The following is a 26,497-nucleotide window of genomic DNA, read 5'->3' on the forward strand; positions in this document are numbered from 1 at the left end:
TGGATCAGGTGTCGATTATCAGCAGCAGCTTTGTCGGGTTCTCGCTGATATTGAGTTGCGTGTTAGACACTGGATCAGTGTCTGCTAGATCAGCCATGCTGACTTATTCTTGTCTATGCCAATACCCCAGGTAACCGTGTTGCCCATGTGCTTTTGGTTGCTCCTTCGAAGCGCCGTTGGCTCGAAATGGACCATTGGACTAGAAAGCTGGCAAGCAAGTCTACATTGATCTTGATGCCTTTTGACAGCTAGGTCATTTGCATTAATCCAAGACTTATTCTCACAAGAAGTCCGATTTTGTGCTTTAGAGGCTAGGAAGACTATGTCATACTGGCTTCCTGCTCAATGGTATGCGCGTCCTTGGCTGCTGTTGGTGAAGAAGATGAGTGCAATATAACAAGTCTTGTCTGGTCGCCGACGAGCGGTTTGGCCGCAGCCACGAGTCTTAAGTTTAAACGTATGTCCACTTCAGCGCAACATATCATTCGCTTGCTGCTTCCTGCTTCGTGAAGCCATTCCTGTAGTTTCTCAACCGATCAGATACCCGTAGCCCAGCCTCTCTGCATCCCCTCATGGTCCAATATGCCTTTTCGCCACTCCCAGTAGCTTTCGGTATGGTCGTGTTGTGGGACAATGTATCAGCGTGGTCTTGTTGGGGCCTCCTCACGTCTTGTTCTATGTACATCTTGGCGATACAAGTGGTTGTTCACCCCATAGACTGCATAAACGCTTTCTCATCTTAACACATCCCTTACACGTCAATAAAACCGGCCCGTTCAGGAGGTCTATGTTCTCTAGATTGCTCAAGACTGATCGACTTTGATTAGCACGAGGAACTTCCACAAACGAGCCACAGGTGTAAGTCACTAACATTGCTCCTTTTCCATTTCCAACCTGCACTTGGCACGCCTATTGAAAGCCGATACAAGCGCCGGGTTTGAAGATGACAAAGGTGTCACCATCGAAGGTCTATGTGTTAGCTAAGGTTTCGAATGTAATCTAAATGGGAATTCGCGGGCAAGACAGTAATGCTTTGAGGGTGAAAGTAGCGAGAGTTGGGGTTAGCTCATACATTGATTAACCATACCTACAATAGCCAGCATTAAATTTCAGCGCTCATCTTGGTCTCGCTTCTTGGCGATCAACACCGGACACCGCGTGAAGGTGTGAGCATGTGGCTGGGCCACATCGTCCGGCTACTGCACCATAGCCGCACCCTATGATGCAGTACCAGGTCGGCAGATGCCTTCCTGGAGGGTAAAGCGTATGCCTTGCATACACTTCAATGACACTCTATGTGTCAATGAAACCCCATTACGAAGTCCCTTTCTACCATCACAACAGTGACAGACGGGTTCATGGGAAACTTCCCACGTAAACTTCGATATTTGCGGTCGGAGTCTCTTGCTTCTAACAATGAGTGCAATATCACGACCGGCCGTCACCTCAGTTCTCCTTGGATCTGGCTCCGGCTTTAACGAGACGGTGTAGTGGGCACGCTATGTCTCTTATCCTCGATGTAATGACAATCACACCGAGGACACATTGTTGTGGCCGACTATGGGTTCACAAGATCTCCCGTCGTCAAGTCCTCAACAAGTCCACAGTTGCTATTGCTGCAAACTATGGGTGCTTTATCCTTGCGTAGTTGACGCATCCGACCCAGCCCTTGCGGCTCTGGGTCATCAGTCGTCCGCATGGAGCCATTGTGGGTAAGCGTGTGAAACACTTAAGTCTACCGGCAGCGCGGGTACCTTCAGAGGCGCCATAAATTGGTGTCCTCTTCCGACCATAGCCTTTTGCTGTTTCAACAAGAAACAGCAGACATGACACAAGAGTTCACCTGAGAAGAGGAACTAGAGCGATGCATGCGACTATTGCCCCATGCAAATGTTTCTGAGACTCGAGCTGTTCGCAACAAACTCAAACTGTTCGCAACAAGCCTAAGCTGTTCGCAACAAGCCTAAGCTATGTGCAACAAGCTTTCATCAACTGAAACCACCCACGTCCTCTCCAGCATTCTTCTGGATTGCAAGGTTTCCTGCAATCTTGGCCGAATTTAGCTACAGGAAGGGCCCCTTTGTGCCAGTCAAGACTGTCATGGTTCGGCTTGTACCCGGCATAGTGCCTTTGGCAATTCCTGAACAGAGCAAAGTCTAGCTATAGCTAGACCCTGCTCGGTGCAGCTATCCAAGCAACGGTGTGATCCTACACAGGTTTCACAGCGGGTATTGCCCAGGTGATCCATATCACCAGGGACAAAACCGGACCCGTCGCCATGAATGGGAGGTAGAGAGCCTCTAAGACTACTCCCTTCTCAAAAACAATTTGAGGACCACCCTTGCGGTTTGTCAGTCGCCTCACGCAAACTTTGCGCGAAATGGCATTGACATTGACAGTGGACAAATGCCAATGAATAAGTGACTATCACTTCTTCGAACTTGGCATCACCATCGACATCGCCGGGGTAAAAGAGACTCTTCTCATCCCTGACGATACCACTGTCATCGACTCCAAGCTATAGTGAATGCCGCTGGCATTCAAGCTTGTCGTTTGGTGACGACTTAGCATTGTGGACTCTGTCCAACTTGCTATTCTCACCCAGTATTCTGGGTCACTGACCCGGAACACTTTGGATGATGAAGCTGATATACACTGTATACTCAGCTCGTCGTCTAGTGACAGGTTTGGCGTGCTGGACCCTTGGCCAGCCTGCTATTCTCATCCATGTTTCTGGGCCACTGACCCGGATACACTTTGGATGAGAAAGCTGATATACCTTGTATACCAAGCTCTCTGTCGTGTGATGAAACAGTGTGCTGGACCTCTTGGCCAGCCTGCAGTTCCAGATGAAGCTCAATACACATGTACCAAGCCGCCGTCTAGCGACGTATCATCCTGCTGGACACCTTGGACCAGCCTGCAGCACTGTTGAAGCTGACATACACTGTATATCAAGCTCGCCGTCTAGCGACATATCAGCGTGCTGGACCTCTTGGCCAGCCCGCATTCTTATCCGGTCTTCTGGGTCACTGACCCGGAAGCGCCTTTGGATAAGAAACTTTGTGTCCGTCTTGACAGGTGTGGTGAGGCGATGAGTAACATAAGTCACTATGACTTCGAACTTATCGTTAACCTCGACGTCGTCGTCTGGGCAGGCAATATACTCATTGTCACCGACTTCGACGTCGATAACGTCCTGTTCCCCATCACTGATGAGGGCAGAATCGTCATCAGGCAGGGTCGCAGGATGGACGCAGTCCATCTCACTTTCCCCGCACTTCAGGAGCAAAGGTGAGGCCTTCTGGACACTGTCCAGCTTGCGATCACCTTCACTTGATGGCAGCTTGTTTTCAGGGACACTGTCCTTGCAGCCGCTGCCATCCCCATCCGACCCATCATCCATGCCACAGGCCCGGCGACGTTTGATCGGACGAGAGGTAGCTGGAATTGGTGCCTTGACCTCATCCTGCTTCCTCTTGAAGTAGTTTTTGATGCTGGGTTGGTTCTTAACCATTTTGGCCTTTCTGGCCTTGCTAGAGGACGGCATTGTGAGATTAGAATTCGGAGACTTACCTTTTTAACAAAGTTAAAAAAAACTATTGTCGGAGTGTGCGGTATGGTGAGGGGAGAGGTACAACTACGGCTTTCGAGATTCTACTAAGTCTGTCCATTGCCAGTCCATTTTGGGACTAGGTGGGTCCCATGACTGCCAAGGTCTTATCGACCCACCTTTCTATGCTCTCGTAGTGTCTCCTTTCTGTTTCAATTACGACCTCTGAGTATTCCCATTGAGACGCGGACGCGTACCTGCTCAGAGTTCATTGGTATCTGATCGGGTGCCGTGCTTCTGAACCGTTTGGATTATGTTCAGAAGAAGACGAAGAAGAAGACATCCCTATCCGCTTATGAACGCTCACCAGCTCGGACTTCAAGTGTATTTGACTAACATTTTCAGAATGAGTGGACAAGGTTTTGACGGACAGATATGCATGACAATCGCAGGGTTAAAAAGACTATTGACCAGTATTCCCTCGTTCTTCATTTCTTGGTGAGCATTTACTGACTTTAGAATATTTCTTGAAGCAAGTTAGAGAAAGATCTGCAGACACACAAGAAGACATCAGATAAAACCCGTTTCTCCTGAAGGTGGCAGTCATCGGCAAGACAGGCAAAAGCACATCGGAAGGCTTGCCACACGAACAACCAGTGATGTTTGTTATACTGCAGGGGATAAGCTCGCGCAGGTCCGAGGTGCTTGGCAGAGGACCGGTGGCCAGCTAAGAAATCCAATTATCCAGTTATTCTATAATTACTAATTTAGGCTTCGAAACAGAGCAAATAGTTTATATAAAGTATCAACTACTCGAGTACAACCGGACGGTTGTGTAATATCCCAACAAGACACAAATAACAGCAGATGCTTGTTGCGGCTATCGAGACCCATTCAAGGATGAGCTTTCTCTCATGAGATCGCGTTTGGGACAACAGCATGAAGAAAAGTATGGTATGTAGCTGTCACGGACCTATTGCCAGAGGCTTAGCATATTTACACTTCTTCATCGCAGATTGGAACACAAGACGGTACGGCGCTGTACCTTAGCTGTATACATGCCATGATAAACCCATCGCTTGTCTCCTTACTCACGCCAAGGCGGTTAGAGGGGGCTCTGGGATGGGACCCCCGGCCATTAACAAGATTGCTGTGTCGTTCTGCTTCCACATTGAGAACATACCGTCCCAGCGGACCAAAGTCCGTTTCTTCAGCCTATTCGAAGCCTTCCTCGGGGTTGCCATTACGCCATGCAAGGAAGAGTTCTGTTCTGTGAAGTCTTATTCCTGTTTCTGAAACTGATAGGAACACCTGTGGTATTGGAACTTCTGATAATAATAATCGTTTCTTCCAGTCATGCTTCGTTCCTTCAACCGTTACTTTTCGGCGGGTTCGCAAGGAGCCGTGCGGCTGAGTCAAGTTTCCATACCCGCAGAGACCCAGAGAGATGGGAAGTTCGATCTGATCGCTTTAAATTGAGAAGAATCATTCGTAGTTTCTTCTCCGTCTCATTGTCGTCTGGCAAGCCCTCCAGTACAGGCAGCGTTGCACACTACTACTCACCAAAGTGAGTCTTTTTTGACTGTGACTGGGTCGTGAGGGCTCCAAAATTAGAACTCAGTCTAAGATGTGATGAGGGATCAATCTTACCTGGCGCTTCCATCAGATTTCTTATATCTCTGCCATTCACTACCTGCTTGAACCCTTCCAGCTGCTCCGGCGGGAACCTTCGCTTTGTCCTCCCAGCTGACAGAACCGCCGGGGTAGGTTTGGAATATGGGGAGAATACACCATTCAATGCCTCAGCATTGTGAGGAAGTAGATGAGATATAAAGCAAAATGAAGAGCGAAAGGCAATTTCAATTGTAGTTATTTCAGTGATAGTCAAATGTAGGAAAGTAAAGGAAATAGACGAAGTACGGATCGGAGGGGTTAGGAGGCGTTCTTCCCGATCGGGAAAACACACTGCAATATTATATGGAATAATCGCCACCAGGTGTCGATACTTAAAAATTAAGGTAGGTTAGTTAACGTAACTCCTGGCCCACCGGCCACCCCTAGCACACCGCCCTAGAATCATTGTACTACTCATTGCTAATTCACAGCCTCCGATAGAAAGAGTTGTTGCATGTAGAAACGCGTAGGGTGGCCTTTTAAAAGGTGAGTGAGTCTGTCATTTGTATCCTTTGCCTTGATATGTATATATATATATAGATATATATTTTTTTGCTGGATAGTCTGTCGATGGGGTGCTGACATGTGGTTGATGATCGAGGAGACTACTTAGTATGTGACTGTAATGAGCTTATCACGGCCAGTGTAACTCACCGCTCTCCTCTAAAGAATCGGGCTTCGAGGCTCTGCCTGGCTTTGTCTTCCTTGGTAAGTTCAGTAGTACTATAATCGACTTATAGGCAGACGCTTGTTATCCCATGTACAAGATGAGATGTCCGCTCTGTGCGACTATCTCCATTGGCATGGAGAGTTAAAGACTATCTCACATTTTTTGTCGCCCCAATACCTTAAACATGGAAATGTCTTCAATATGAGTTCCACATCTGCATCGACCTGGCTTCTCCGAGCGGCCAGCGACACATGGTTTAATCTACTTGGCAAGCCAATTGCTCTATTGTATCGTACCGCAAACCAGACTCGATACAGGCGGAGTAAATACCGACGTAGTATAGAATGCATACCCAAGATTGTACATAAGATGGCTGAAGTTCGCATGCTTAGTCCATATTGGAACCTTCTAAGGCCAATAAAAATGATGGTAAGCGGAGAGGTTTGAGATAATGTCTGGATGATCGCTTACTACATTTGTTGGGACATTCACCGAACCAGGCCATCAGATCTTTCCTCCTCCCCGAAGCATCATCACCTCCCCCTCTAAGGCTCCTCCGTCTTCCCCCTCGGGACACCCTGTCCTGTATTCTGCGAGTTATGGCTCTGCATCGAGAGTGCAGAATGGTTATGCTTGTCTCTATCGCTGAATTGTCCGTTCAGCAGGATTGGTCTTTCGAGAGACGCATAATCGCGCGGAGGGAGTCCCCCAGCGCGCCACCGAGGACCCGGTGATTGTCTTTTCAGTTTGGTATAGAAGGTCCAGAATGACGCCAGACAAGCCATCATGATCGCTGTCCGCATAGTCAGATATCGTTCCCCATGTTCCAGGTCAACTGTATTTTCGAGAAGACTTACCAACACAGATCTCGATCGCGTTCCAGAAAACCAGCCAGGCAGGGCTTAGGATCCCCGTACCTGAGACACTCAGCTCAAGTCGCACCAGCGCTATGATGATGATAAACGCTGTTAGAAAACTGACACCGATCAAGGCGAGCTTTCTCCGAATGTCTATTTTAACTCTCCACATGACGTGACCAGAGAGAACGATAACTATATAACGAAGAGATGGTTAGACTGAAGTAACTGCAAGGTGGTTGGAAGTATGTACTAGCTGCATCAGATACAATATCCATACTCGTCGAGACCTTTAGGCTCACCCGTTCATACCAGATCGAATACGCACTCGCACAAGCCTCTGTCACAGCGCGGTTAACTTTAGCACTCCTAGAAGGAAAAGAAGAATGGAACGGACCAATGCTATCTTCAAAAGAAGCCATCTCACATGCATAGTCCAAGACACCCAGTGTACCCCCATAGCAGGCGATAACGAATGCCAAGACCACCCACCAGAGGATGCGTTGTGCACGGAAACGATTTCCCAGATGTCGGAAGAAGAATATGAAGGACAGCTTGACCGACCACAAACTGGTATACGAGAGGAGGTATCCGGCCAGCTGCCCACGCAGGTATCGCACCTCGATGGCCGCAATGTTTTTTGGCAAGTTGGAGTAATCGATTGAGCCTGTGGTAAGGGTTGTTATATAGAACATCTGCTTATAGCATACCGACCACACGATGCAATTGGCAAGAGATAGCACCCAAGCCGTTAAGATCAGGACATCGTGTGCATGCCATTTCCGGTCGACAAGATATTGAAGGAGTAGCCGAATAAGGACGAAGAAGAACGTAATGGTCTGACAGACCCAAAGCACGGCCTTGTCGGGAGAAACAGTAGTCAGCCAGGCTTGAGGAAGGAAGAAGCTTCAGGCTAAGGCGGGAGGTGTTCCTTCAGACATACCACAAATGTAGCCTCATCGATATAGTTATTCGCCATGGCACTTCAAGTATACGCCTCCGGGGATACGAGATCCAACACAGCTTCTTCGCAGGGGACTGCGACGGGAATGGAGGGGCAGACATAGCTGAATATACTATACGTCCGGAGACGCAGTGGTGGTCAGCCTTGGCCCACAGCATTCCATCTTTATGCAACTAATGAGCGATGCATGCAGCTGTAAAGACTCGCTGCACCGCCCCATCCATTCCGATACTGCAACTGTCGCCCGGATTGTAAGCACCGCACGCCGTGTGTAATACTTTTGCGGATGTAAGCGCGCCAACCTCCAAGGGTATATTGCACTGCGGGCTATGAATAGCTGAGCGACAATCATTGGCAGCGTAAGAATTCTTGAGCTTACACATAGCAAGGGAGGGGAGGCGGGGCGACGAGTAAGCATTGTCGGGGTAGATGCATAGTGGGACAGTATTCGTTTCGAAAATTACAAGCAGCTAACCAGCTCATCCGCTGTCATACACTATCTGTATCCAAGTACGAAAAGTACGAGGCTAGACAGCCTGATTTCTCGCATCCCCACGAGGCTGTCTCCCTATAGTAGTGCAAGGCTGTTAGCTATCGAGATCGGAGCTTGTAAGCACTAACCGAGCCCCTTTTTTGTGTTGACTACAAGCCATACCATGAAAAAACTAACAGATGGAAAGTAAGTTGTCGGACTTTCCTTATTCTGCCTTACAAAACAGTGATTTGGCCTCGAGCGCACTTGCAAGCAGCGGAGCACTTGACTACTTTCTGACAGGGTATGGGTGGATTGGCGGGAGGGAGGGGGCGCATGAAAGATCGGCATTAGATGAGCCATATCGAGGAGTGCCGATGCACGTTTGGTCATTCTTGCTTATCTGACACTGTCCTGTCTTTAATTGGCCTTCTTATGAGACATCCCTTGAATATCATGTTAGAGCGCATCCATCAGCAGTTTACAGAGGAGCGCCATGAATCCGAGTAGTCGAATTAAGTAGAGTGCAATTGAAAGTGTGAGGATTTTAGTTTATCGGATCATCTTCAATCTTTTTCTCTATTTACTCGATTAAAAGTAGTTCTAGTAGATAAAGGTCACATTATGTTACACTTCATATCCAATGAGAGGCCAGTCTAGTAAACCTTCTCGAGCTACTTTCCCTCCTCCAAGTCATTGTTTTGCTTTTCAGTTGCCGCTGGTTCATTCTTGTCCCCATTTGCGGCCTCTTTCGCCAATTTTTTGCTCGCCGCCTCTTTCTTAACGTTGCGCCATTCCATGGCCAGAGCGAATGGGACCGCCAGACATGCGGCCGCAAGCCCAAAGTCCATTACCGCCCGAATTCCACAAGCATAAGCATTTTGCAGCGCGCGGAGGATGGTTGCATCCATGGTGAGCGACTGTAGGCCGGTCGGACCAGCGGCGATGACGGTCTCTGCAGCAATGGGAAGATGAGATGTGCGGACTTGGTGAGCAATGCTCGTTTCGAAAATGCTTTCTCCGATGGCGACGGCTATGGCGCTGATATTTCGAAGAATTGTGAGCTTCTTTTAAATGCATCATCTGCACGGTGAAATAGTACTTACGCGCCGAGTTGGGAGAAGAAAACAGTGATTGCTTGAAGGTCGAGTTGGTCAGCGCGAGCGATTTACTGGCACCGAAGAGATACTGCCACTTACCATTACCAATTGGTATATCGTCGTCACTGTGAGAAATGAGTTAGCGATATCTAGAGGGATGGTTGTGCTGTCTGACTTTAGAACGACCTGGATTGCTGTGAAAGGCATCTGTAGCCCCAAACCATGTCCGACTCCGGCGATGACGAGAAATGTCGCCCATAATGCAGTCGAAGTGCCGACTTCGAGCTTGGTTAGGCAGGCGGTGCCTATGATAGAGATGACTTGGCCCAGGACCATGAACGGAACCTGGCAGTGGAACCGTCAGCAGCGCTCATAAATCATGGAAGTCAGGAATACTGGTGACTCACGTAATGCCCTGTGATTGACACAATGGCACCTGTAATGACAACACCGGCGATTTGCGAAACGCCCAGAGGGATTCCCCGGACACCACTAACTGTTGGGGAAACAAGTTGGGCGGATTGGAAGTAAAATGGAATATAGTAGAGTGTCTGTATTCATAATGAGTTGAATACCAGAAAATTGTATCTCAGGCTGAGGCTTACAACGTAGATGCTGATCTCTAAGAAAAACGAATACAGAGCACCCATCAGCACAGAGCGCTGGCGCGCAACTCGAAGGGGAACGGTGCTACGCTCCCCTTGATACCATTGGGAGAGAAAAAAGGCGATCAAAAGCAGGCCTGCACCAACAAACAGACCGATCACCTTGGACGAGCGCCATTTGCTAGAACTGCTACCAAATTGCATGGCGAGTATTAAACAGGACACCCAGGCGATAGTCAAAGTGATTCCAATGTAATCGAAGGATCGGAGGCGCGCGAGAATTGAGTCTGCTGGTTTTGCTCGACGGTCCTGAAGCTTGAGGAAGAATAATACCAGGATGATTGCCACGCCACCGATGGGTAGGTTGCTGAGCGATTGAGCTACGGTCAGTCAAGATCAATGAGTAGGATGAAGAGCCCTACATCCAAAAACACCAGCGCCAGGTCACATGTTGTGTAAGAATACCTCCCAGTGGTGGTCCCAAACATGCAGCGATACCGAACACGCTCAGCACTATTCCCAGATACATCGGCCGTTTCTCTAACGGGACGCTCAGCCCAACGATGCTGAGAGCGCCTTGATATAGACCAGCAGCACCAACCCCGGTGATCGCTCGACCGACAATAAAGGCCGTGGAGCTCGGACTAGCAGCGCATAGTACGGATCCCGCTTCTCAGGTCAACATGGTAGACACGAAGTGTAAACAGTCAGTAGACTCACCTTCAAACAGAACGGCGACACTAAGATAAGTTGCCTTTGCATCGAAGAGCTGGAACACATTGCCAAAGGCGGGTTGAAACGCTGTGACCGTCAGAAGATAGGCTGAGCCATACCAGCCCACATCATCGAAGGCTTGGAATGTTGTGGAGATACTGGGCACAGCGACACTGATGATTGTAGTATCGAGAGCAACCAGAAAAGTTCCACAACACAAAGACACGATAACGATTGCTAGCCGCCATGTCTCCGTTGATGTTGTAGCCTGGCTTGCCGAACCTTCAGATTGAATGGAGTCGGTTTCCTCCATCGATATCTGAGCTGTAGGTACCTTTGCTGTGTCAACAACCATCTTTGGGAAGTCGACCGGTAGATCGCGATAGTATGCAAGGTGAGAGGACAAGGAGTCATGAGGAACAAGAGGCGATCAGGACGCCCAACTTAAAACCTACATAGCAACATCGGTCTCAGCCTGTGTTAGGCTGACAGGCCACTAGTATGCGACTCAAAAAGCATCTTGGACACGATTCATGCATGCAAGGAGTAATGGGGGCCACGGAAGGAAGACGTTGCAGGCACGCGGGAGTGTCTCGGACTTAGTCGGGATTTTAACTACAAACCTTTCTGATCCCCCTGCAATAAGCGGTAAATACAGTATCGAATACATACAAATTTACTAGTACCAAAAACACGACGAAATACCAATTACTACCTCACCACCCACTTTGGGGGCTGAAACCACAACTTGCATCTCGTATATGCATCATACCGCCTGCTTTGTACAACATAGGCAACCTAATTAATTATAGCTCATTGCCGACCGTGGCTGCACCAGGTCGCATTATTTGCCTTGTAACATTCCAACAACGCTCACGGGGACCACCGAGTCGTTGAGACCAGCGTTGGATCGATACAGCATCGGATAAAGATATGCAGGAAACGACCAGACCAAAAAGCTTCCGACCCAGAGAAATCCAAATATCCGTTCACCGCGGGACGCCGTCCAGTTGCGGGACGGCCCGCCACCACAAAGTATAACAGAGTAGGCATTGACGGCCAGATCTTCCAGCATTAATCCGAAGGCCTGCGTGCAGAAGAACTGCACCGCCCCAGAGCTAGAGGGCGATAGCCCCGACGATAGGTCAATGAGTAAGTGCATGAAAGCTGAGGTTGCAAACACCATCACGACCTTGGCATATCGGTCGGCGAGCGTCCCTGGCTGAAAGCGAAAGACATCGCGTGCAAAAAATCGAGAGATCGCACGGAATTTGTGGGAATTTGATTGGTGCCACACGCGACTATGCCGGCATTAGTTCAATACCGAAAAATAAATCAGAGGTGGAGGGGGTCTTTACCTCCAAAGTCTTCGCAGGCTATACGCATCCGACAAGGCTCCGTAGAATGGAGGCCAGTCCTGCAGCTTACTCCATCTCGCAAGAACGCTGGTGAATGCGAAGAGATAATAGAAACCACCCTGACTGGCCAATAAGCCTATGCCAGCCGCAATGCCCGAGAAGACTCGAATGACGATCTCTTCCGTCGTGATTTCGGAAATCCTCCGAAACAGCGGCACACGAGAAGCAATGAGAAAGCGAGATCCCACCTCAGGATCGCCCATCGAGCCGAGCACATCGAGGCCCAGGTAACTGAGAAGGATAATTCCCGCAGATCGACGGAGGAATGCGGCTCGGTCGCAGGTGACCGCTTCGGGAATGTGGTGCACTTGCTCAGGCGTTCCAATGCATCGCGCATTGAAGGCCGCCCAGATACCAAACCGTACACGGGCCACCCAGGTCGAATTTAGCGTCTTGGGCGACTTCGTCGCGGAGGGGTCGACAAATTCCCACCGTGTCAACAACCCTATGTCGACATAATGGAGCAGTAACATGACCGAATAACCGCCTGCGAGGCTGGCCCATGGTGTCCGAACAAAGTATCCCAAGGAGGTGGAGATGCAATGGGCAGTGCATAGTGCGACAATTACCAATGCGCCAGGCCTCAGGCTTGACAGGGCCGGGGTGAATCCCAGAGTGGTCACCACCACGGCAGTTTGAAGAGCAATTGTTAAGAAAGGATTCAAGGGCATTTTCTATGCTCTAATGCTGGTCTTGGGGGGGTTGCAGCTGTCGCAAAGTAAGAGCAAATAGCGGACAAGCAGGGAGGTAATGAATGTATTGTAGGTCAAGGGAAAAGATCAGGTCTTGTGAAAAGGGGGAATAGAAGCTGGCAATGTACCTATGGCCCAACCAAACAAAGAAGCAGGGATTATTGGACACTTATTGGCCTAAAGTTGGGCAAATGACTGAGCAAGGGGGAAACCCTTGCATCCTGGTCCAGTCTACATGGTGATGGTGGGTAGTCACAGCCTTCTTTCATTGCAAGACTTTGAAAAGAATACAAAGTACCCGGTAAGGCTTGCGTTACAAGTGTCAATGGCCTGGACACCGTTTTTGCATAACCGACGCCTCGTCCATTTCACTTAGTGCTTACTCAGACCCCACCTGTCGATCACTTACCCTACCCGTCTCATCTCATATGGTAATTTATAGATTCATCGTCATGAATGAGAGTTGAGACTTACCCCAGTGCAAATGAATGAATAGCCTGATCTGGGTATCTGAAACACTCTGCACACCATGAACTCTGTAAATCATACTTTCGTTTTCGCCCCCACTCCTCTTCCAAGTTTCTACACCTGGATACTATTGGTAAGAAGGGCTTCTCTAAGCCTTAGTGATAATCCATTGGCTTCCCTACATGATCTCTCGCCAGGCTTTTCAGAGGGCTGTGTGCTGCTGATGGAATCAATGATGCAATGACGGGAAATTTTGGTCAGATGAAGCCTACAAGGCATCCACTGTTACCGTCAGATGTGTCCTCGTAGTTTGCTTACCTTGACTCGTAAGATATCGCTGGGGTGAGATTTGACGATCGTGATACTATCAGTGGTGACAAGCACATTACTCGTGGGATGCTTAGGGGCCAAGTGGTCAGGGAGAATAGTCTATCTGGGGAAGAGTAGCAGGTTGTAAGATATATAAGCATCTCTGCAAGTACACACGGAAGTGTCCAAATTGAGCTTGACTTCCAACGGCACGAGAGAATTAGCATCAGCTCTGACCATGCTTGCGGACATGATCTATAGCAGTAGCCTGGCACTATGCCAGATGCTGGATACCAGGCGCACGTCTTACATTGTGGCGACCCTGTGGATTATCTGGCAGCTGATCAAGCTACTAAAGATGTATAGCAAGCGCCCGGTATGCATGTCTCCCTCGCTTTATACAGCTTTAGTACGCGATCCGAAATCATATTCACAAGCTAATGTCTCCAAACCAATAACAGCTCAATACTTATATTGGGGGTACATCTATTTTATTGTTCGGAAAGTGGTTCACCAGTCTCGAGTTTGTGGTCGATGGGGCAGGTACGGTCTTCAGTCTCTATCAGAGAGTACGCAACTCCATTTCTACTTATCTGCTCTGGATATCCACTAATCGCAAGCAGTTGGGACGTGATAAGTCCTTCGCGATTCCCGCTCTCAACGAGTATCAGGTATTAGTCTCTTCCGAGCAAAAGGTCCGGGAGCTGGGGGAGAGTGCGGAGAGCGTGCTTTCATTCCACACGGCCATGGAACAAGTATGGACAATTTTCGACATACCCAAATTTTACTGTGCCTGACAGCGCTATAGAGAATTCAACACAAATACACCTTGTTTGGCTTCCAGCACAACGATATAGATCCGAATAACGATATTGCTAAGCGTGTTATCAAGGTCCTGCTTCGCATTAATTTACCTCAGATTCAGCAAGGCCTACAACCATTGATTCAAGATCTGATTAAGCAGGAGCTGACAGATAGAGACTCGGATGGTACGTACACTTTAGCCATGATGATAGACAATGGCCATTTCTGATCCTGTCAAACAGGTTGGAGTCAAGCAAGTGGATTTACCCTAGCTAAGCACCTTGTTACACGAATCAACAATCACGTCCTCTTGGGTTCGAAGCTGGGTGAGAAATATGCCAACCACTTTCTCTCAGGCTATAACCTAACGAGCCTTTAGCTAGCGATCCAGCTTTCGAAGACGCTGTCAATCGGTACCTTCAAGACGTCGTGGTAACCATGGAACTATGTCGCCACCTCCCATCATTCCTAGTTCCGTGAGTACTGCTCTGTTGCATATCCCACGTAATATACTGATTTTCCAAGATTGGTGGCACCAGCCATGATGCGTTGGAGTGGAGCTATGCATTTCATCGGTCGCGCTGTTACTGCCGAGGTAGAAGATCGAGTTAAGAGCAATAGCACATCCCAAGATCCCTCACCGGTGAGTCAAGAAGCTCCCTCTCTTATGGTTCCGGGACTAACTAACTTACCTGTCATGATAGTGCGACGGCATACAGTGGGTAATAGATTCATCCAAGACTCCAGAACAACGAACAGTATCTCGACTGGCCCAACAAATAATCGCTATTCTCTTTGCCTCCGTGCATCAAATGGCCGCAGTTAGCATAGCCAGCCCATACTTTACCGTCCCAAGACTAATTATCCAACAGGCTCTGGTATACGCCATGTATGACTTGTGTCTCCATCCGGAGTTCATCGAGCCGCTCCGCGAGGAAATTGAGCATGCGCGTAGCGTGACCAGCTATGAAGATCACTTTGATCGGTTGCCTTTGATGGACAGCTTCCTACGGGAGTCTGCCCGACTCAGTCCATTAGATGCCTGTGAGATTCCCGCATATATCACGCGCATTTTTCTTCAAGCCCGATAACTAAATTCCGAATGACAGTGTCAATTCAACGGGTGGCTCTATCGCCTTACACGTTCGCAGACGGCACGCATGTCCCAACTGGAAACCTTGTTGCCGTTCCTCAAGAGGCGATTATGCAAGACCCGGAGCATTATCCGGATCCAAAGAAATTCGATCCATATCGGTTTCTGGCGGTAGATGAAGCGGATGGTTCGGTGAGAGCTTTCCCAAAGTATACAGACGTGCATTGGAACTATCCCTTCTGGGGTTCGGCGAAGAAAGCATGGTAAGCATCACAACAAGTTATTCAAACATTTTCTGTAGCTGATAGGCCATGATGACAGTCCCGGTCGGTGGTTTGTCTCGAGAACATTAAAACAAGTTCTCAGCCATGTGATTATGGAGTACGATGTCAAGCTGGCGGATGAGAATGCATCACGAACCTTTGTTTGGACCACGGCTATTGTGCCTCGATCTAGTACAAAGTTGATGTTGCGAGCGCGAGAGTGACTTTCATTTTTATAACCATTGCATTATATACGAATAACGATTTTGAACATACTCATCGTCACCATACTCTTTAGCCATAGATAAATGCAATATACGATACCCATCACTCTAGCCCTCCATCAAAGAACTAACTAGCAACAAAGCGTAACCTCCACCAAAGCAGCAAAGCTTCCTTAATTTACTACCAACCCCTCAATCAAACCTCACAACCTCCATCCCCATCACCAGCTCCCTCAACTCCCCCTCCGCAGGATACCTCTCCACAAGCCCTCTCAACTCCACCTCAATCCCCGCCCACACCAACTCATCCACGCCCGTTTTCCTCCTAGAATACAAGCTAATCCCCGCCGGCGTGAACATCGACTTATTAGCAAAGACAAGCAGCCACTCGTCGTCATCGTCTGCTCCGCCCCATCCCAGAATCTCCCACTGCGCACTCACCATCCGCAGCCATCCGCTCCCCCGCCACTCCATCTGAATCGGACCCTGCTCTTTTCCGGCTGATATAGCTCGGTCCGTCCCGGTTGTGGTCTTTACTGAGGAAGAGGATAGAGTTTGGTAGGATGTCTTATTTGTGAGGATGGGGGCGGGTGAGGTTGGAGTCGGTTGGGAGAGCGCGCTTAGGGGTAGAGTGCCTGGTGGTGTGTTGGTGTCGGCGGTTAGTGTGATTGTGGGGTTGCGTTTGTCGCTCCAGAAGGGACTGGAGGATCGTGTGATGTACCAGGTTCCGAGGATGTTGGTGGTTGGTAGTGGTGGTGGTGGTGGTGGTGGTGAATGTTCGGGGCTGGGGTGGTGGTGGTGATATTTTTGGGGAGCATGGATCATGATTGGGTTTGGTATATGGAGATTGAGGGAACTTGGGAGGGGGTGGTAGTATCTAGAAGTGTAGGGATACGGAATTATGGATTGGGTTCATAGAAAGCAGAGGGAATAGATGAGTATTTATATTACTACTGGAAAGGATACCTTAAAGCGATCAATGTACATACCATGCACTCAGGCTCTTATGTCGTCAACATATTGACAGGTAAGTATGGACAGGATTAGCCTAGCCTGTTACCTAAGTATATGCGGGTTTGAAAAATACGTACTCTTTACCCTCTCACTCGATGTTGTGCCGGTATGCATACGGTATGGACCCGATTCATGTTACTCCACTCTATCCACCTCCCTGCCTCGATGATTACTCTCGGCTTGCAATGGCCCCGGCAAGCTGATGATGATGATGATGACGATGGCGTTGTTCTACCACAGGAACATAGATTAGCTCCAAACGACAAGGCAAGTAATATGTGCTTGATTTCCGTGAGTCTTAATCCCACAGTGTCTCTATCATTACTTCTTAAGGAGCTGCTGGCTATTCGCTATCATTAGGATGAAACTACTCACCGCATCATCGAACTCCTTTCCAAGCTTATAAGATGACCCCCCACCGTAGTGCCTCTTGATAAATATGGCCTCTCAGGCTTATGACCCCTTAACCAGCTGGAAAGACACTCTATCATGAGACTAGGACCTGTGTCGTTCAATTGCACCCTATTTCACTTATCCGAAGATTCCGGTAACTGTGCGACTTGAACGGAAATCTATAGAGGGGAGTCTGTTTTCACGTATGGTGCACTAAAGTGTGCAGAAGCAAGCTCTGTGGTTTCCACAAGCTGAGCAAACTGAGGATATGAAAGGACAGAAGTTGTACTTACCGCGTGGCAAAGAGTCAGAAGCTTCTTGCGCTGAAGCAAGCGAGACATTATTACAGTCTTCAGAAGACACTGTGGGTTGAGGCAGAATGAGTCGAAATATTGGATGATGCATTGCATCCAGTCGTCACGCGAAACAGTTAATGAGTAAGTAAAGAAAATGAGGCTTTAATGAAAAAGTCTGATCTGGCAGACTAGTATTGAACCTGAGTAGAAGATCATTAGAGAGCTGAGAGGGGGGTCCGAGGTCACTTAGCCTAGCTAGTCTGCATGAGAACCCATATGAACAACTAGACACCACAAGACCGAATTAATATTGGCTTACCTTATTATCTCTACGTGTCATGGGTTGAATAAAAGACACGATCATAACACGAATACTGCAGCAGAAGCCTCCGCCATTAGTTCCGACTAAGCGAGAAGACGCATGATGTACAATAAACGAAAGCTTCAGAAGGCCTATATAGATGCCAGTAAGGACATATATTAGGAGAAAGACGAAAGCAATACCATCCTTCGTCAAACGGGCTTCAGATTGTGCTACCATCGACATCGGAACAGGGCGCATTGATGACTGGGCCAAGCCATGTGTCTGAACGACAAATCACAAAGAATCAAGCCATATATCGGGCTATATCTACTCATTTAAATGAACAATATCATATTTTATTCTATATAATACAGAGTGATTAATACTCATCTATATCCATCTCCCTCTCTATTCTGATTTACGTCCGGCATCGTCTCCGTGGTAATCTCCACCTGTACATCTTTGAATATTCTGACTCCACTATGCATACTTCCTCCGTTCTCGGCAAGCTCAATATCATCCTGTAGCTGCGTAAGGCCCTCCTTTCGCCGGGCTCGGCTTCCACCAGTATAATCATAAGTGTAGCTGTGATAACGACGCGCAAGACTGCTGTTTTCACCGATCAAGCGAGGGGCGTAGCGGCGCAGGAAGTGGCGGAGGAATGGGAGGCAGCTGCAGATGATGGCAAAGTTGGCTTCGATGTTGCTGCAACGCAGTTAGAGTGTGTTGTTGTGACCGGAGTAAGGAACTTACATCCACAGGTCTGGTCGACCAATATTGTAAGTTGGGTCAGAGGAATTAAGAAAGGGGATCAGAGTGATTAGACGGATGATGCCGGTGACGAGAGTTCTACATAGTCAGCAGGTGACGTGGATGTAGATATTCCCAGATACTTACGCGCAGCCAACCATAAACATCAGCAAAAGGCCTAACTTCTGTATCCCCGGCATGTTCAGCCCCAACACCGTCGGAATGGGTACCAAAATCAACGCAATATCGGAGATGATGTTCAACACGGCTGTTGCAACATACAGCGCGTATTGATTAACACATGTCCCTGTGACAGATATATCCCAGCCTTTCTGGATTGGATGGCAGCCGAAAATGAAGGCCAAGACGAGCGCAAAGCTGTAGCTACTGACCACAGACGCGATGCCGTACAGAATCCATTGTTGGTACCGTTTTTGGCACAAGATGCGGTAGTAAAGGATAATCAAGCTGATTTTTGCAAGCGCAAGAGCGGGAACGTAGATGATGGCTGCGGCGAGAACGACCTAGATACATTAACTTGGGCTGGATAATGTTTCAAAGAACATACCTTGACATATACGTCATACACTGCAGGGGTCACATTCCAAAAGTGGACTCCCATGCCCCCATGTTTGTATCCATCTGACATGTTAGCAGAGTAATAACCAATGGCAATAGGCACTTACAGATGGCACATGCTTGGGTGCCCAGAGAGAACACCTGGAGCAAGATTAGTGGAATAGCTTCAATTCCAATCGCTCTGGCAGCCTACCCAAGCAAGGATAATGGATACTGTAAAAGTCAGAGAGTCTCTTCACCATTGAGACGCTAACATACCATCATCCCATCCAAACTTGTGCAGCAAATGTGCTTTGGTATACACTCGCAAGGCTAGGCAGCTAGTGCTGATGATTAAGCCCGCCGAAATCACCGCCATATTTGCCGTATACAGATGACGATGCGAGTAGTCAAAATCGTACGTCTCCCCGGGGGGAGGGTCCGCCATTGTAGTAATGGCCATCTTCAAGTGGCATTGAAGGCCAACAGCCTCTCATTGGAACCTCACACCGTCATAAATTATAGAAGGGTTCCAGAAGGGAGCTTATACTCTATGAGGTGCCCCTGAGGCATGGAAGGCCTAGTCGACGGCACAGACAGAATAAAGAGAAAGGATTTGTATTTCGATCATTTTTGTTTTTCTTGCTTTTTCTCTTCACGGACAAGCGTGTTGTGTGCGCTTTCCAACAAGGAATGTGCTATCGAAAGCTTATGCACGCTCTCCCAAGACGACAAGGATATGCGCATCCTTCATTAGCAGCGGTAAATTGGACCACATGCCGAAACTACGATGATTAACAATAACAACTCCGCCAAGCTTGGGGGACTTTTCCGGTGCTTGGATAGTGTCATCCGTGTGGAGCGGGATAATATGCCATCGCGTACGGCTGGCGTCCAGGCCAAAGCCTGGTCGTCCAAAGGCCCGAGGGTCGGCGGGTGTAGGAGTGGAAAGGATCGGTGGTGGAGCGCCCTAAGTACGGAGTAGAGGCAAGCGAACGATCAGACCGTGCTAGGTCGAATCGCGTTGAAACGGCTCGTGCTGGCTTCATTATCGGCTCCACAGCGATGCGGATTGACTGCGCCGCAATTTCAAAGATGCACTAAGTCTGCGTTAAAAAATGGCGCAGCCTAGCAAGGCGAGATGAGGGTGGAGCATTCGTTGTCTCATTGTCTAATCTACCCCATTCTTTTTGGTGCTCTACTGTACAAAGCGCTTCAACTAGTCGTAAACTTCTTGGAGATGCTGCTTAAACCTGGCTGATCTTGAAGCCACCGGGAACCTGTACCTGGAACACTCCGTCTGGATCATACTTCTTGGCCACGCGGGAGATAAATTCGACATTCTCCTCGCCATAACCCTTGAGGGGGTTTTGCGACTTGTCGGCGTAATTGAGGTAGATGTACTCATTGTGCGCCCCAATCGACTTGGCGTACTCGTCAACCTCCTCCAGGATCGACTGGCCAAGGCCGATGAAAAGATCGTCGTCCCTTGCATCATCCCAAGCGTAGTCGAATAGTATTTCTGCAAACGGATTAGTGCTGCGCTAGAAACATGGTCGGGTCACATACGGATCAGGTTCTCATCAAATCGCTCCAAGCCCAAAACATTGCCACCCTTCTCCACGCTGTGCTGAGCGAAAAGCTTGGGCCACGGCTGGATGATTACATCCATGGCCCAGTAGTCACTCTTGACATGGGCCTTGGCCTTTTCAATGTTGTTGTTGTGAAGGTCGATCGCCTTGCGAAGAACATTGATGTCGTTCTTGTAGGTACCGGTTGTGAAGATATCCCTAAGTTGTGAGCTGTTAGCGACCCAAGCAACAAGAACCGGCTTCAACATCACCAGCAACGATCTCCTCGGGAAGATGGCCTCTTCAAGGGAGAAAGACGACCGAAAATGGCTATGTATTAGGGACTGGCTTACCGGTATCCCGCCGCCTGAACCAGCTCCTGCGTCAGGTTGTAAATAGTAGCAAACCGCATCGTGTCAGTGGTGTTTGGAATACTCGTGAATTCATGGAATGCAGGGGCAAAGGCAACAGGTTTGGTGTATTCCAGGGCATCGGCAATGATGTTTTGCCCCGTCGTTGAGCTGTACTCCCACATCCCGATCCAGGATGCGTAGGGGTCATTGTGGATGTTGTTGGTAAAGTTTACTGCGGCTGAGAGCTGTCGTTCGGTGGTCGAATTATCATAGACGACCAGTCCACCCCAAAGCATATCATGAGGCAACGTCTTGAGGTCATACTTGGTGACAACTCCAAAGTTGATCGATCCACCCTTCAACGCCTTGTACAGATCAGGATGGCTAGTCCGGTTGGCATTGACAATCGATCCGCTGGCAAGAACGACTTCAAAGTTCTCGACGTTGTCACAAGCGAAGCCTACACGTGCGGTGTAGAAGGTGTTTCCGCCTCCAATCAGGAACCCACCCACGCCAACTGGTCCACCGCGCCCGCCAGGCACAGTGACTCCATAAGGATCAAGAGCCTTGTAGACCGCCTGCCAGCGCGACCCCGGCTGGATAGATGCAACACCTTTATCCTTGTGGTATGTGGTGCTGTTCATCATGGACAGATCAATGGTAACGCCCTGTCCGATATCTGCTGCACCAGGCCAGGTGGTATGGCCACCACTGCGCACAGCAAATGGGCATTGCGTTTCGCCGGTTTGGGTCAGAGTCGAGACAATGAGCGAGACATCCTCCGTTGTGTGCGGCTGGACAATACACGTAGGATCGAGCTGAACATTGACCGCAAAGTAAGATGACACGGACTCATTGTATGCCGTGCTGCTAGGATAAAGGACTTGGTTACGCAGGGAGGTCGCTTGCAGAGCGGCGCACTAGGTAACAAGGCTATTAGTACACCCACTAAGTACTGAACACAAATCACATACACAAACTTGCGTAGAACCAAGCCCGAGGCTGGCCTCGGGCAGAATGCTAAGAACAGGGACTGCCGCACTGGAGACCTTCATGTTGAGTTCGCCTATTGGAAACGCTTGGGAATATTTCCTCCGACTGTGTCCCTCAAGATGGCTACACTATCATAATATAAGTCGAAACGCTGCAGCAAGCGGGCTAGGGAATACTCCTGCCCTTAGTGCATTTCCGTAGTTTATTCCCCTTGCCCATATTTCGACATAGCCGGAGTGGTCCCGAGTCGCAACAAAGTACATGGCTACATGGGGCAAGTCAACCCGTATGGCACGATTCGAATTGGAGTAGCCATGGACGGCGTGTGTAAAGTTTTCCTGTGGAGTAGGTTGTATGAAGCGAAGGGTTCGTGTGCGAATCCCTATACGAGCATGTCGATCAATTGCCGTCTGCGTTGTAAGACATGCTGGCAGGCCCAAAATGGCGATTGCACCGGTGGTTCAGATTGTCTACAGAGTAATAACCAACCGAGGCTTGATTTGACGGCTGGGCGGCCCGGTTAGTGGGTCTCTTATTGACAGGCACACTTCCCTTCGCTGTGGAGCTCCCTTACATAGTGGGAAAGCTAGTTGGCAGCATACTATAATTTAGTGTTGTCCGAGCGGACGGGGAAGCCAATCCGGAGAATCAGACAGCCGCCTCGCCGGTATCTTTACCATGAAGAGATCAATACCATGAAATATCATGAGAAGAGCGAAAATGGGATAGGTCATTGAGTATAAAACAAGGCGTAGGTCGAACATAGCCAGGGCTGAAGATGTTTCCCACGAATCCGCGCGGGTGCAGGGATAGGGGTCAATGGGCGCGAAACACTGCCTAATCACCTAATTGACAGGGTCATGGCAGTTTGCTCAATGAAAAGGCGTTAGCTTGCGCTCCCTACTCGTTCTGCATTCATTACCCCTCCATGGGTTCCACCATCACCGTCGCATCTCCGAAGTTCAGCCAGCTCTCGCCTTCTCATCGGGCCCGTCAACTCTGTTTGCTGCCAACCGCTTTCTACGATCCTCCACTTGGTAATTAGGTCTGCTGTCTAGACTCGGAATCGATCACCGGATGTAACCTATCTGTTCCGATTTAACTTTATTGGGCAAAATCCCGTGTGTTATGTGGCCAGATGCTGATAGCCAGACTGCTAATATAATACCACTTATTGCACACGAGGCTGGAGATACCTTGGCGACATATTGCAGATGTGAATTTGTGGCGGTAGCAGTGAAACGCGGTCGAACATTTTGATTGATTCAGTACAGACCTGATATAGCGGAAGACTATGTAAGTAAGTCACTTCCCTCCCTTGCCAGGTCCATCCTGGTTTCGAGGATGTTATACATCTTGTAAGATATTTGCCTTATTGCTTAAGATGAGCTAGGCGTAGTGGCTGAAGGGTAGGCCTCTTCGACTTTATATCTTGGAAGAAATTTATGTAGCATTATACTTTGTAACTGTAATCCTTATGTGAAGTTCTGAACTCTTCCTTTGGTGAGCCAGAATGGAATTTGTCATGAACACCTTTTCGTGCCGCTGTTCGTCCGACCAATCCTGGAGAGCGAGCTAGTTGGGATCAGCCTTATCGGCTCTTTTTCGTTTTATCCGGGCTTGCAAGCCACCCAGCGTCTAGCAAGTACGGTTCTTTGGTTTCCGTGTGCTTGTTTGTTTCAAGATCTGAAGTGATATAAGTCCCGTAGTAGTCGCAGATACAGACTGTCCCGCTGTACTGTCGTTGTCGTTACCAACGCAGAGCTTCAGAGCTAACAGTGAAGCTAGAGTGAGCTGAAGGTGTTGTCAGCATGAGAGTATCTGCAATCCTCTCCGGACCTTTTTCAAAGACTTAACAAGGATGATTCCAATTTTGCGAATGGACTTCACATATAATCAGAGCCTATGGTTGTTGACTGTTGAGTTGCTCCGTCGCGGAATGAATCCGAGCGGCACGCGGCGGGGAAACAAACAGTGCAAACATCCGCATCTTATCAGAAAACTTTCCCATCCCAACTGCGAAAGTTGATCAGTCAACTGCAGACGCCCCGGCCTTGTATCTGTCGCCGGTGCCGCAATGCTCTCCTGATTATACGGGCGCGCGAGAGAGAAGGGGATGATTTCGCCATCTTCCCTAATCGTATGCCTGTGGTGCGGTTGCCTCTTGGCCCTCTTTATCTTCGATCATGAGCAGCCCAACTCCATATGAACCAGACGAAGACGACGACGACACATCGGAATACAAGCTCAAGATCAAGCGTTCACAAACAAGCGCCCCGTTACCGGTTCCTCCGTCAACTGGTCCCACTTCGTCGACAACAAATCCACCCGTGCAAACGTCGAAGACGGAACGCAGATCCGCAAGAGGCACGCGGGCCCAGGCGCTAGAGGATCTACAATTATCGCTATCGAAGGAGTCTGCGGAAGCATACTCCAGCGTGCTTGCGGGAATCATCGAAGATCATGCGCCCGTCCCTACAATCAACGGTGGTGAGAACCACATTACATCGCAGAATGGAATCGTGACCTGGACCCCAAAGGAAAAGGAGGTACTATATCATGTTTTGGATAGGAAGAGCAAGGATGGGATTCAAGAAATATCCCGTCAGCTGGGCTCGAAATCTGAGCTTGAAGTTCAGGAGCATTTGAACCTGCTCCATACGGGCCTGGAAAGACAGCACCTGAAGGATCGTCATACTAGGACAATTATTCTAGGTGAAGTACCCGCAGCAGCTGAAATAAGCAAGGACTGCTGTGATGAGCTCGACCAATACGCTGAATTGGTTTCGATGGAGGAGCAGTTGGCAGAAGATGTCGCTGGAAAGCAGAAGCATCAAGACCTGTGGATCATCAATCGGGAGACAGCAGAAGAGCTTTCGCAGAAAGTCAAGTCCCAGGGCGCCGATCCAAGTGCTAGCTCCAGTGCGCATCTTACGGCTGAGCTCTTCAATATGAGAAAGTGGATCCGGCTGTCAGAACGATTCTTTATGAATTTTGGCGGTGCACGACTGGAAGACAATTGGGCCAATGTAGCCTTCGCGGATGAAACACCGTCCATGACTGCCGATTCGTTCGCGGACTTCTACGCATTGACGATCAGTCTGACACGCCGTCTTGTTCAGTCATCTCTTTTCTTCGCAATGTCAAGGCTGCGGAATATGCGACAAACTGGCAATCAAAAGGCGAACGTTGTGAGGTCTCGCGATGTTAAGACTGCGCTGGACGTGCTCAACATGCAACGGGACCGTTCCGACTACTGGGTCGGCCTGGCGCGGCGATGCAGTTTGAAGGTAGAAGATTCTCGTCATCGAAAGGGGTGGAAATCAATACACATGGAGCATGATGAGGTAGAGGATATCTTGTCTGGGAAGATACCTCTGGAATCAGAGTCGCGTGAGAGAAGTGCCTCGAGGGGAAGATCGGGAAGTCGTGCTCCAGAGAACACGGATGTTGAGGACCTAGATTATAGCGACGACGAGTCTGAATACTCCGCGGCATCATCCGAGCTCTCTTCGCCTATGTCGTCTCCAGGTGAAGAACAGTCAACGGATCCAGAGGACGACCATGCTGAACAAGTTGATGGTCAGATGAGCCGTCTTGAGGAAGTGGGACTATGGAAGCTCATTGGTGAGCCACCCCCACAGCCCCTCGAAACCCAAATCCAAAAATATGAAGCGCAGGATGCTGTCCCACGGAGGCCGGTTGGCCAGCGCAAGACAAAGGAGGACCTGGTCGATTGGCGTGACAGGACCTTTTATCGCAGCGAATGGGAGGAATACGGGCATGATCTTGTGGACCTATACGACGAGCTTTCAGAAAACCGGCGGAAGAGGCGACGTTTCGACCAGACGGATACAAAGCTTACAGATCGGTTGATACCGACTCCTGGTCAGCCGCGTGCCGGCCTTTTTGACACTCGTGTCATGGAAAATGACAGCGACCATGCGAATGACGAAGATGACTACGATGAAATGCGGGTGGATGAGCCGACACCATCCAAATCTGAAATCGAAGAGTTTCCAGATAGAGAAGGTACCTCCTCACAGGGCGAGAGTCCTATATCCGAACATGCATCTCGCCTGATTGAAGAGCTTGGGGGTCATCCAGAAGGGTATCCGCCACGAAGAGACCTGAGATCAGGCGTTATGCTAGTCCCTTCCAAGGCCACGGAAGCAGATAGTCCTCCACGTCGTCGCCTTCGCGGGGCGATCAAGCCTGAATCGGATAGTGAAGCAGCGTCTAGTACTGACGACGATCTACCTGAGCCACACGCAGCCTCATCCGAAGAGGAGGAGACCGTTGAAGGCGAGGTGCCATTGTATTCCCACCCAATGAGCCCAGCCGATCCGGTGTCGGACTGATCGATCTTGCAGGACTGGGTATCA

At 49.1% G+C, this 26,497-nt stretch overlaps 9 protein-coding genes across 9 annotated transcripts; 2 read left to right on the forward strand and 7 right to left on the reverse strand.

The window, feature by feature from the left end:
- Positions 1-2,893: 2,893 nt before the first annotated feature.
- Positions 2,894-3,550, reverse strand: AtWU_07903 (ABC transporter family protein; the record flags this gene model as incomplete). Its single annotated transcript, XM_035503012.1, has 1 exon — positions 2,894-3,550. One exon carries the CDS (start codon positions 3,548-3,550, stop codon positions 2,894-2,896), a length of 657 nt encoding a protein of 218 aa, XP_035358905.1.
- A 2,892-nt stretch (positions 3,551-6,442) lies between these two features.
- On the reverse strand, positions 6,443-7,733 carry AtWU_07904 (uncharacterized protein; the record flags this gene model as incomplete). The annotated part of the gene is made up of 5 exons (XM_035503013.1): positions 6,443-6,690; positions 6,755-6,949; positions 7,008-7,094; positions 7,152-7,614; positions 7,698-7,733. 5 exons carry the CDS (start codon positions 7,731-7,733, stop codon positions 6,443-6,445), a joined length of 1,029 nt encoding a protein of 342 aa, XP_035358906.1.
- A 1,131-nt stretch (positions 7,734-8,864) lies between these two features.
- On the reverse strand, positions 8,865-10,964 carry AtWU_07905 (MDR family MFS transporter; the record flags this gene model as incomplete). The annotated part of the gene is made up of 8 exons (XM_035503014.1): positions 8,865-9,231; positions 9,297-9,327; positions 9,390-9,415; positions 9,466-9,635; positions 9,698-9,841; positions 9,896-10,262; positions 10,318-10,564; positions 10,616-10,964. 8 exons carry the CDS (start codon positions 10,962-10,964, stop codon positions 8,865-8,867), a joined length of 1,701 nt encoding a protein of 566 aa, XP_035358907.1.
- A 489-nt stretch (positions 10,965-11,453) lies between these two features.
- On the reverse strand, positions 11,454-12,698 carry AtWU_07906 (wax synthase family protein; the record flags this gene model as incomplete). The annotated part of the gene is made up of 2 exons (XM_035503015.1): positions 11,454-11,910; positions 11,968-12,698. 2 exons carry the CDS (start codon positions 12,696-12,698, stop codon positions 11,454-11,456), a joined length of 1,188 nt encoding a protein of 395 aa, XP_035358908.1.
- A 1,036-nt stretch (positions 12,699-13,734) lies between these two features.
- Positions 13,735-15,880, forward strand: AtWU_07907 (cytochrome P450; the record flags this gene model as incomplete). Its single annotated transcript, XM_035503016.1, has 11 exons — positions 13,735-13,905; positions 13,958-14,065; positions 14,120-14,251; positions 14,305-14,485; positions 14,543-14,626; positions 14,680-14,776; positions 14,826-14,943; positions 15,005-15,121; positions 15,173-15,344; positions 15,410-15,656; positions 15,715-15,880. The coding sequence occupies 11 exons, from the start codon at positions 13,735-13,737 to the stop codon at positions 15,878-15,880; spliced, it is 1,593 nt and encodes a 530-aa protein (XP_035358909.1).
- Positions 15,881-16,072: 192 nt separating this feature from the next.
- Positions 16,073-16,705, reverse strand: AtWU_07908 (uncharacterized protein; the record flags this gene model as incomplete). Its single annotated transcript, XM_035503017.1, has 1 exon — positions 16,073-16,705. One exon carries the CDS (start codon positions 16,703-16,705, stop codon positions 16,073-16,075), a length of 633 nt encoding a protein of 210 aa, XP_035358910.1.
- Positions 16,706-18,273: 1,568 nt separating this feature from the next.
- AtWU_07909 (membrane bound O-acyl transferase family protein) lies at positions 18,274-19,643 on the reverse strand (the record flags this gene model as incomplete). The annotated part of the gene is made up of 7 exons (XM_035503018.1): positions 18,274-18,592; positions 18,641-18,736; positions 18,785-19,161; positions 19,206-19,279; positions 19,324-19,357; positions 19,410-19,429; positions 19,475-19,643. The coding sequence occupies 7 exons, from the start codon at positions 19,641-19,643 to the stop codon at positions 18,274-18,276; spliced, it is 1,089 nt and encodes a 362-aa protein (XP_035358911.1).
- Positions 19,644-20,442: 799 nt separating this feature from the next.
- On the reverse strand, positions 20,443-22,174 carry AtWU_07910 (FAD-binding oxidoreductase; the record flags this gene model as incomplete). Its single annotated transcript, XM_035503019.1, has 4 exons — positions 20,443-20,717; positions 20,765-20,985; positions 21,120-22,039; positions 22,094-22,174. 4 exons carry the CDS (start codon positions 22,172-22,174, stop codon positions 20,443-20,445), a joined length of 1,497 nt encoding a protein of 498 aa, XP_035358912.1.
- A 2,124-nt stretch (positions 22,175-24,298) lies between these two features.
- AtWU_07911 (uncharacterized protein) lies at positions 24,299-26,473 on the forward strand (the record flags this gene model as incomplete). The annotated part of the gene is made up of 1 exon (XM_035503020.1): positions 24,299-26,473. One exon carries the CDS (start codon positions 24,299-24,301, stop codon positions 26,471-26,473), a length of 2,175 nt encoding a protein of 724 aa, XP_035358913.1.
- Positions 26,474-26,497: the final 24 nt, after the last annotated feature.

This window comes from Aspergillus tubingensis (genome assembly GCF_013340325.1).
Source record: "Aspergillus tubingensis WU-2223L DNA, scaffold_8, whole genome shotgun sequence".
Classification (NCBI taxonomy): Eukaryota; Fungi; Ascomycota; class Eurotiomycetes; order Eurotiales; family Aspergillaceae; genus Aspergillus; species Aspergillus tubingensis.